The 10601-nt window shown below is 35.5% G+C and overlaps 2 protein-coding genes across 2 annotated transcripts; both read left to right on the forward strand.

Annotated features, from left to right (window-relative positions):
- The first annotated feature begins 4254 nt into the window (after nt 1-4254).
- LOC113319494 (probable E3 ubiquitin-protein ligase HERC4) lies at nt 4255-6941 on the forward strand. The gene is made up of 7 exons (XM_026567745.1): nt 4255-4631; nt 4755-4913; nt 5332-5502; nt 5984-6115; nt 6248-6364; nt 6539-6637; nt 6719-6941. Exons 1-7 carry the CDS (start codon nt 4262-4264, stop codon nt 6904-6906), a joined length of 1236 nt encoding a protein of 411 aa, XP_026423530.1. The 5' UTR covers nt 4255-4261; the 3' UTR covers nt 6907-6941.
- Nucleotides 6942-7069: 128 nt separating this feature from the next.
- On the forward strand, nt 7070-10322 carry LOC113319493 (protein NRT1/ PTR FAMILY 2.8-like). The gene is made up of 3 exons (XM_026567743.1): nt 7070-8114; nt 8375-8592; nt 8746-10322. Exons 1-3 carry the CDS (start codon nt 7757-7759, stop codon nt 10177-10179), a joined length of 2010 nt encoding a protein of 669 aa, XP_026423528.1. The 5' UTR covers nt 7070-7756; the 3' UTR covers nt 10180-10322.
- Nucleotides 10323-10601: the final 279 nt, after the last annotated feature.

The following is a 10601-nucleotide window of genomic DNA, read 5'->3' on the forward strand; positions in this document are numbered from 1 at the left end:
TTATGATTCATCTGTTTCAGCAGATGACGAGAATGGAAAAAACTTTTAACCATATCAATAGTATCATCACCTACAATGTCCCACATTTGCTGATAGAATCCAGGTGGATAACCATCAGGTCCTGGACTAGTCCAGGGTTGCATTTGCCAAACAATATCTTTTATTTCTTCATTAGTAGGGGGATGATTTAGAAAGTCATTCTACTCCTTGCTAATACATGGCTCAAGCACATCAAGCAGACTATTATCACTAGTAGGATTTGTAGTTCTACTTATCTTACTAAAATGGTCTCTTAATTCCTTTGGTATCATGCCTTTATCAGTTAACCATATTCCAATTCTACTTTGCAAACAGTCAATTTGAGTTCTTTTCTTCCTAAATTTGACTTTATCATGAAAGTACTTAGTATTTTTATCATCAAAAGATAAAATATTTTCCTTATCTCTTTAATGTAATAGTCTTGCCTCACACTATGCCAATATTTCAAATATTCCTCAAGGTTAACTTTTAAATTGGTATTATTTGTATCATTTATGTTACTAGAAATTTCCTCAAGTTGATTATGAATTCTAGAAATGTGTGATTGGAAATTGCCAAAAGTAATTTCATTGTCTCAAAGATATTTTAACATTATGCAAGCACCTGGTATGTTTATAAGCATTTGATCCATTCTCCAAAGTTTTCCAATTTGCAACTATAACCTCTTTACAAGTGTTATCACTAAACCAGCATCTATTAAATCTAAGTGGTCTTTTAGTATTATTCTCTTCTCTAGAGGTAACAAGCAAGATACGAGCATGATCACTGGAAACACAAACAAGATGATAAACTATATCATTTGGAAAGTAATCAAGCTAAGCAGAATTAACAAGAGATCTATCCAACCTTTCAACAATCAAGGAATCATCATTTCTATGGTTACTCCAGGTAAAAGGATTACCTATGAAATTGAGATCAGAAAGTCCTAAATGATCTTGAAGATTTTTGACTTCATCTAATTGCCTTTGAGGAATTAGGTTTCCACCAACTTTTTCTTCCTGTCTAATAATAAAGTTCAGATCTCCTAAGATTATCCAAGGACAGTTATATCTATTAGCTAGATTGTCTAGATAATTCCACTGTCTATCCAAACCTAAATCATCAAGGGCACCATACATGCATTTTAACAAAGTATGCCCACTTCTAGAGTCCATATTAACTAGAACAAAGATAAAGTTCTTATTCATATCAACTAAATCAATATGAATACCATCTTTCCAAATCATGAATAATCCACCGGAATTTGATTGACTATATATGAGATAAAAAGCTTTTAGGCGGGTATATTTTTGATTTCATCTCCATTTGGGTGCATGACTATATATGAGATAATGAGAACTATTTTTGGGGGGAGCACGGCTGGAGAGCCAAATGTTAATTCTCCATATAATATTTTGAATAATGATTTAAATGTTTAGTAATTTTCTTCAATATTTTCTTTGTAAATTATTGCATAAATAGTTGAATTGCTTAAATATGCTTTCTGATTGATACGCCGTGTTTTGATTAGGCCTTTGACGGGGTATGCTTATAGATTTATATTTAATTCTTTGAAACTTTATATTGGTTGGATAGCTCCATTGTTTATTTATACTTTTAAATTGATGTACCATGCTTAGTAATATTTGATGGCATATGCTTTGCGGTTGATAAATAAATCTCTATAATTATCAACTTAGAAGCGTAGGAAATTATAATGGTGAAAAATTTAATGGAGTATACGGTTTAAAAATCGAATATGAGTTTTGCATGATAAAATTGGTTGATACCAGATTCCCTAGTTACCATCTTTCTCATTACATTCAATTAATTCTTTTTATTTTCATTATTTTAATTCCATATTTCTTTCAAAAATCTGAAAACAACATTTCTGGTTAGTCAATCAGAATTATTGGTTACGGTATTTCCACCGCTCCCTGTGGGTTCGACCCGTATTTTCCTCTGTCTACTAGCTAGACACCGTGCAATTGCGATTATTATTATATATGTATCTCTGGATCCTATCAGGTGGCAAGCTATGGGGTTTCAGTGCTCACCAAGCTTTGTGTTCTTCAGGAAAATTCAGAACTTAGAGTACTTTATTAAGAAATGGCGCTTTGAAACTTTCGGATCGATAGAAAAAGAAGAAGAAGCTGCGTAGCATAACATCAACATATTGAATATTCTCGAAGAATCAATATTTATTCAAAGATACAACTGGTGAAGAGAATAGACAGTGAACTAAAGTTGAATCAACAGTTAATAACAAAAGAAATGAAATGGTCAGCACTTTTGCACCCACTATGGGTATGACAAAGTGGCAAACATAAAGTAAGTGCCTAAGTTTCAAATATAACACTTAGGCATACACGTTAGAGATTCTAGCATCCGGTGGTCTCCAGACCGCTCGATGGCAGTAAATCGCTAGAGATAGTCTTTATATAGTTTGTCTCTATGATGATCGCTCAGTAATGCATCACGTAACGGCCAGGAATCCACTCTCTATAAATACTCAAATTCAAATTCATTTCAACTCATACCTCTTCCATACTTTTCATAACTCTTCTAATTTAAGGAGAGCTTTTTTTTCTTCTAATTTTTGAAAATATGAACATCGACGAGTTCATAAAAAACCAACATTCCGCGAAAAATCAAAAAGGTGTTGACTAAGCCAACATGAAAAATCAAATAAGAAATAGGGGTCGCAGAAGACGAATGCGTTTGCAAGAATTATGTTTTTTTTACTCAACGTTCTATGATTGGTGGTGCACTCCAAGCCATACCATTTGGGAAAAGTATTAGTGAAATTTCAAGAAGAAACAATGAATCTCCACAATCGTGATGCAAATGCATTGAGTGGTCGCTTCAATGCAGTCACTAAGGATGTTAATTTATGTGTTGTTTCGATAATGCAAGCGGGTCGAACCATCTGGAGCGGTGAAATCTTTATGGACCTTGAACAAAGGTATCATGTCGACTGGTGCCACATCAAGGGAAAAGACTTCCAATATGGAAGTTGTTATGGGATCTTAAGAATGTTTCCCAAATATAATCCAGTTTTTTGGAATTATTTTTTTAATTGTTGCCTAAATGTAAGTTTTAATATTTTCTTAATTTATTAGTTAAGTGCGAGTCTAACTAAAATATAAGTTTGGATTAAGAATATAAGTTTGATTTTGGACAATATTTCTTGATTAATTAACAAGTGCACTTTTTTACAAAATATGAACTTCGAATTAATAAATAATAATAACTGTGTCTTTACAAGATATAAAACAGTGAGTAATATTTTAAAATAAAAACTTTACTAATAAAAATCTTTTCATTTCACATAACTTTCATTCAATGCGCTCATGAACGAAATTTTCTTTGTTTTTGTGACTATTAATTTGAGTAACTATCAAATTTTCTTTGCCTTGATTTTCCTTGCATTGTACTTTTCTTTGCCTTAGCTGCAAAATTGACTTGGTTAATATCCAAAATTTGAAAACTTCTTTGTTTTTTACCTACTTACTTATAACTATTACATATCTTGTGAACATCAACTTCAAATAGTACTCCATAAAAATCAAGTTGGGTTGCCGACTCAAGTTGGATTTGAAACTTTGCCATTTCAGAAAATTTGAAATCTTTTAGGAAATAGAGAAATTTTTTGAGTAAAATATTTAATTTGAAAATCAAATAGACGACAGAAAAATAGCTGTTAGCATTGGAATTTCTACCCAACAATATTGTCTATAATACCAATGTTAGAGTCTTTACCACTAGCGTGATAGACAACAACCCTAGGTAGGATCTCCATCTCTTAGTTTTTTCCCCTAGGGTTTTGGCTGGTTCGTCAAGCCACCTGGTATGGCAAACGGAGGCCCGGTCTTGTGTTTTTGGAGGCCAAAAGCTCAATTTTTCTTGGTGGCTCCTTGTTAAGCACAAAGTTCATAAATAACAAAATGTCAAAAAAAGAATTGGTCCCTCATAAATCTTTTCTTTTATTAATGGTCCCTTGTAAGCCTGTTTTTCTTGCATTTTGCCCCATGTATAGGGTGGTTTTACATAATGTCCTTCTTCTATCATTTGAAAATTTTCAGTCTGTGGCCTCGTTGTTTGTATGGCAGGGCCGGCCCGCAAATGAGTGCAATCCCGAACTCCAAGTTTCTGGTTCTGGTCCTTGTCCCATTTACTTTATGTATTATAATCAGAACCATTAAGAAATTAGAAAAAAAAAAAGCTTGTGTTTTCGTCATCAATGGAAGAAAGAGAAAGAATTGAACAGGAAGAAGAGAGAAAAAGAAGAAATAATGGTAAAGTATGGAGTTGGGGAGCTGGTACAGATGGTCAATTAGGAACGTCAAAGCTCCAAGATGAACATCTCCCACAACTAATTCACTCTCTAAATTATGTAGCAAACACCGTTTCTCAACTTGCTTGTGGAGGTGCCCATGTTATTGCTTTGACAGGGAATGATGGAAAAGTTTTTACTTGGGGTAGAGGAACAAGTGGTCAATTAGGTCATGGAGACCAAACCAATTGCTTAAACCCTAAACCTGTTAAATTCTTGGAAACCCTTATTATGTCTCATGTTTCTGCTGGTTGGAATCATTCTGGGTTTGTTTCAGGTACTCCCAAAAATAATCAGATTTTGATTCTTGAGTTTATTCTGAGTATGTTGGCTTTAAGTCCTGATTTGAGTTATGTGAGTTGTGTTTGATTGTAACTGTAATAATTTTTTTGTGTTGCAGATAGTGGTAAAGTTTATACTTGTGGAGATGGTTCATTTGGACAACTAGGGCATGGAGATTATGAGTCCCATCACTTACCTGTTGAAGTTTCGTATTTGGGTTCCAAATTTGTTGAACAGATTGCATGTGGGATGCGCCATTCGCTTGTCTTGCTCAAAGGTAAGCCACATTGAGAAATTTCATTGTTAATCTTAGAACCACATTTGCTTTGGTGTGGATACAAAATAAGGTTTTATGAAATTTTGTAGCTTTTGACTACTTCAGTTAGCTTATTATACACAACAGTTACCAAATGTAGTGCAACTTTTTAAAAATGGGTTTCGATCTTCTGCCTTGAACATATAATAAAAATGTGCATACTTTTGAACCATCGGGTACGTATTGTATTCTCCCAAGTTATGGATGACATTCATGAATATTTGTTCTGTGAAAGATGAGGATTGTGTTGGGGTTCTCCTAAGTAATGGATTAGATGTATCCAGTTAAATACCTGTTTGGTTACAGAACACAAAGCATGTATCATGATAATTTTTGAAGCCATCTCAGATTTAAGTAATTCAGTGTCGTTATGATGCAGGTCAATCAGGAGCTCAAATTTATGGATTTGGTTCAGGAAAGCGTGGTCAATTGGGTGTTTCGATTGACCGTATTAAGATAGTGTCCAACCTTCCTCAAGCTGCTAAGGGACTTGAAAATGTTGAGATACGTAATATTTATGCCAACGGAGATCACAGTGCAGCAGTGAGTGGTAAGTTCTGAAACCAGTATTTTTGCAGTAAAGGCCACAATGGCACAAATTTGCAGTAAAAGCGGAAAACACTTTAGAAACTAAATCTAAGGCTTTGTACCTTATTATGTAGTAATGGACTATTGCCTCATTATTTCTTACTCCAATAACACATAAGAAAATGCAAGAACTCGTCAGCTAGACCAATAAATTGCCAAGTAATTCTGTGTATCTTGGAAGACCATAAGTTCCACTGACGATGTTATTGTCGCCAGGGTATACAGTTTAAAGGAAATTTCGTTGTCATGCTATCACAAAGTTCCCAGTTATTTCTGGTGCTTGAGTCTTCCTTGGTTAAGAGACGGTCAACCAGTTGTACCGAATTGGTATTTTGTTTCACCACACAACCACACTGTTCTGGTCTTTATTTTAAGGTCCACCATACGTTCATATCTAGATCTGCCTATAATTAGTCAAGATGATGATTTTTCTACTTAATCAGCTGACGGACATGTCTACACTTGGGGCAGAGGGTTCAGTGGCCAATCTGATGCTTACCGTCCAGAGATTTTATCATCACCCTTGAAGTTTTTCAAAGTCGCTCTTGGATGGAATCATGCGTTACTGCTTACAGGTACATAGGTATAAATTCTGTATGATTTCTCTTGATTTAACTTGCTTTTAAACTCAAGTTAGTACTGGTTATTCACATAGTAGGTGTGCTTGCAAATTAGTTAATGAAAAACATGTATGTTATCTTAAACAGATGCCAAGGAAGTGTATATGCTTGGTGGGAAATACCATGGAATGCTCAGTGATCCTGGGAAAATGAGCTTTGAGCTGCATCCCCCTATTCACGAAGTTTCTAGTCAAAGCTCAGATGGTACATTCTCATACTTCTCGATTAATTGATGTTGTGAGGCCTTTTGTTTTTCTTTCATCATTGACTAGTGCAGACATTATTGAGCCTCCAAAAGAATTAGTGTCACTGTGGTTAAATAACACACTAGGAAATGTCACTTTCTACTAATACAATCGCGGAATTACTCGTGATCAGGCGACGGAAGAGTGTCGATCCTCGGAAAAGTACCTGATCTTAATGAGACCAGGGTCATCGATGTTGCAACTGGATCTGAGCACTCTGCTATAGTTACAGGCAAGTCAAATTCGTAGGCTCAGTCTGAATTTGTTTATCTTGTAATATTTACTAATCCCACGGACTACATTTTGATTGCAGAGAATGGAGAGATAATGACTTGGGGTTGGGGTGAACATGGGCAACTAGGTCTAGGGAACACCTGTGATCAAATGAACCCTCAAATGGTGCACCTAGGTGATGTGGTTCCTTCTGATAATCAAACCCAACTTAGTGTTTACTGTGGAAGTGGGTTTACTTTTGTCGTGCGTCTACTTTCTCAAACTTGAAGATTTGTTAATTTTAAGAAAATGAAGTTCCTTGTTGTTTCTGTAGTCCATTTCTTTTTTTTAATTATTTTTCCCCCGATGAACTCTTTTCTGTGCTATCTTCCTGGAAGCTTTTTGCAGCAAAGATATACACAAGATTTTAACTCTTTGATTATAAAAACTTGGATTCCTCGTCTTTATACAAATAAATGCTGCAACCTTGGCAGATTCAGACTCATGCACTCAAATGCTAGAAATTTAAAGAATTTACTAGGATAATTAGGGTTCATATAATGTAGATCGGCAATTATCTGTGTAAAATTTGTGGAGGAAAACCAATCAGATTTGGCAATCACGAGAATAAATGAGATTTAAAGATAGAATCACCAAAATCTATCAGATTTAAGGAAAAACAAAAATAAAACCAACAAGACCTGTTATTCAAACCAGAGACCAGATTGTTCTGTTGATTTTTTTTTTTTGGAAACATTCTGTTGATCTAATTTGGTTGTTTTTTTCCTGTTTGTATTAATTAAGAAAAAAGAAAAAGGAGAATCCTAGTCTCTCCCTGAATTTTGTTAGTGTCTCTGCTGGTTCAGTTAACATGGTTTTGATTCAATGGTTCTTGGACAAGGGAAATGCAACAGTTCATGAGTAGTGGAAGGGCAGTTATAACAAGTTTGTTAGCAGTCTCTAGTCTTTAACTCTTTCCACAAGATTAGGAGAGAATTTCTCTACATTTGTGGAGGAAAGACCCTGTCTTTCTCTCTCCGATGATCTGTTTACTCTAACTACTTCCGCATCCACATAAAATATCAGATGGAGTAGAAATGGAGCGCAAATTAGTAGGACACTTAGATCACTGTAAGTAATGATGATGAATAGACTTAGTTTTGAATCTCTTTCTTCGGTTTCATCGGTGAAAGAACCTCCGGCAGACAATGTTGATCACGACAAGGTAAGTATTGTAATTTCTTCTAATTCACCATCGGCAATAGCACCAACAACAGAGAATAGTCAGATCAAAGTTAGCAGAAGTTTTTCGTCATCTCTTGTCAACCAAGTTATCAAGGAAGAGGAACAAGAAGGGGAAGAACAGGAAGGAGGAATCAACAAAAGAAAGATGATGAAGAAAAGAGAGACAAGTCCTGATATACTGTTAAACGATGATGGTTATGATCCCAATATAAAAAAAGCCGGTGGATGGAAAACCATGCCTTACATCATTGGTAAGTTATTACGTTTATCAATGCGTCTTGAATTAGATGAGCTCTCTTCCTGAGCAATGTAGTTTTGATGTATTAACATTAGGGAGGGGTTCTAATTTGGATCTACCTTATACGATGTCTCAAAACTCAAGCTTGTAAGAGCTGCGTACATTTACCCGAAACAATGAAGCGCATATGCTGGTGTTTTCAGATTTAACTTATTATTGGTCTCCACTTTTGCGCCTAATTTTTCAATTGTTTTGTATTTTGTGTTTTTGTAGGGAATGAAACATTTGAGAAATTAGCATCAATGAGTTTGACAGCGAACATGACAGTGTATTTAAGAACACAATATAACATGGACGGTTTAACGTCCGTCAGCATTGCCAGCATTTGGGGAGGTACTTGTAATATTACAACACTCTTGGGCGCATTCGTATCTGATGCCTATTTAGGACGTTATTGGACTTTACTGACTGCTTCTATCATTTATTTCCTGGTAAGCTATTTATGTAGTAAATATATTTTCAAATCAAGTTAAAGTTTCAATTTTAGCTGCCCAATTATTCGTCAGTTATAGTAAATCAACAATATAAATCTCCCGCAATAAAACCAAAAGAATTCTTAACACATGCCATGATTTCTTGAACAGGGTATGGGGATGATGACTTTAACTGCAGCTATACCATATTTAAGACCACCTAGCTGCAATAAGCTTACCGCCATATGCCAGGAACCAGAAAAATGGCAACTTGGAGTTTTGTTCATCGCTTTAATACTACTCTCACTGGGTGCTGGCGGCATTAGACCAGTCAACATCGCATTTGGTGTTGATCAATTCGATGTGACTACAGAAAAAGGGAAAAAGCAAGTCGAAAGTTTCTACAATTGGTATTATTGGGGATTCACTATAGCTTTAATTGTTGCCTTGACTGTTGTTGTTTATATTCAAAACAACATTAGTTGGGCCTTGGGGCTTGCTATCCCAACTGCTATCATTCTGCTCTCTATCGTCGTATTTTTGATTGGCAGCAAGCTTTACATCTGCGTGAAACCAAGAGGAAGTGTTTTTATTGATGTAGCTAAGGTGATCTCGGCTGCATTACGTAAAAGAAAAATCAAGCTTAAACCGACTTCTGAGCACACCCTTTTCGACAATCCATCAAGAGATCTTACGGTAGAGAATCTTTGTCTCACCAATCGGTTTAGTTGCTTGACTAAAGCTGCAGTGATTACTGAGCAAGATTCGTTTAACGATCAAGGATTGCCAACAAATGGATGGAGACTTTGCAGTATTCAGCAAGTTGAGCAGTTTAAGTGTATTATAAGTGTTATGCCAGTTTGGGTGTCTGGAATTGCTTGTTTCGTCTGTATGGATCAACAAAGTACTCAAGGAGTGCTTCAAGCAATTCAATCAGATACAAGATTTATACACAATTTTCACGTCCCACCAGGTTCAATGGGTATTGCAGGTATGATCACATTATCGATATGGATACCTATTTATGAGCACTTAGTCTTACCATTGTCAAGAAGAATGAGCAAAGATGGAGTAGGGATAACCTTAAAACATAGACTGGGAGCAGGAATTGTGATGTCAATCATTTGCATGGTAGTTGCCGGAATCGTGGAAGGAAGAAGAAGAGAGAGCGCCCTAAAGAACCACACATTCATTGCACCAATGTCATTCGCCTGGCTTATACCGCAATACGCATTATCAGGTATGACAGAAGTGTTTACGGGTGTCGGAATTATGGAATTCTTGGCGAAACAGTTTCCACCAAGTATGAGAACTTTGGCTGGTTCTTTATTCTTTCTTAGTTTAGCTTGTGCAAGTTACGTGAGTTCGTTTCTCATGAATCTGATTCACAGATTAAGTCAATCTGCATCAGGTGATAAGGATGGAAGTAATCCTGGATGGTTAGGTGGTACTGACCTGAATAAGAATAAGTTAGACTACTACTACTTTATTGTTGCAGGAATTTGTGTTTTAAATTTGCTGTATTACATTTTTTTTGCTAGTCGTTATGTTGATACAAGTAAGAAGGATGAAGAAGGAGAGAGAGACGTAGAATTGAATTCCTAGGTAGTTTCATTAGCTTGTATTCTTTGGTTTGGTTAAAACTATATAAACTTCGTTCCTCTCTTGTTTTTAGATACTGTCCGATGAATTATCGACTTTTAGTCTACAGGTTATGTACAATGCTTACATGATATGCTATATGCACTTGCAGAGTTAATATTTAACAGTGATCATATTAAATGCAGTAATCATATTCTCGTCAGACCATTTTCGATACGACTGCATCATTGCAATCTTTCTTTCATGTGACGTAACCTGGCAGTGGTGGAAAGAAAACGTAAAATGGTTGTTTAATTTTATGATTGTATTCTTATTTTGCTGGAAAATTCTTAGCCATAAACCCAACCTCTGTTATTTTTTGTGGAAATCATAGCGGTGAACCTATTTTAGTGCTTGGAATTACGAGATTTATGCAGCCGTTAAAG

The sequence above is a fragment of the Papaver somniferum genome, chromosome 10, assembly GCF_003573695.1.
Source record: "Papaver somniferum cultivar HN1 chromosome 10, ASM357369v1, whole genome shotgun sequence".
Lineage (NCBI taxonomy): Eukaryota > Viridiplantae > Streptophyta > Magnoliopsida > Ranunculales > Papaveraceae > Papaver > Papaver somniferum.

What these genes read in the sequence shown, in the direction of transcription:
- LOC113319494 (XM_026567745.1), top strand. Translation starts at nt 4,262, where the DNA reads ATGGAAGAAAGAGAAAGAATTGAACAGGAAGAAGAGAGAAAAAGAAGA. An exon ending in TTCGCTTGTCTTGCTCAAAG is followed by an intron (nt 4,914 to 5,331) that starts GTAAGCCACATT and finishes GTTATGATGCAG; the next exon opens with GTCAATCAGGAGCTCAAATT. An exon ending in TCACAGTGCAGCAGTGAGTG is followed by an intron (nt 5,503 to 5,983) that starts GTAAGTTCTGAA and finishes CTACTTAATCAG; the next exon opens with CTGACGGACATGTCTACACT.
- LOC113319493 (XM_026567743.1), top strand. Translation starts at nt 7,757, where the DNA reads ATGATGATGAATAGACTTAGTTTTGAATCTCTTTCTTCGGTTTCATCG. An exon ending in AACCATGCCTTACATCATTG is followed by an intron (nt 8,115 to 8,374) that starts GTAAGTTATTAC and finishes GTGTTTTTGTAG; the next exon opens with GGAATGAAACATTTGAGAAA. An exon ending in CTTCTATCATTTATTTCCTG is followed by an intron (nt 8,593 to 8,745) that starts GTAAGCTATTTA and finishes TTTCTTGAACAG; the next exon opens with GGTATGGGGATGATGACTTT.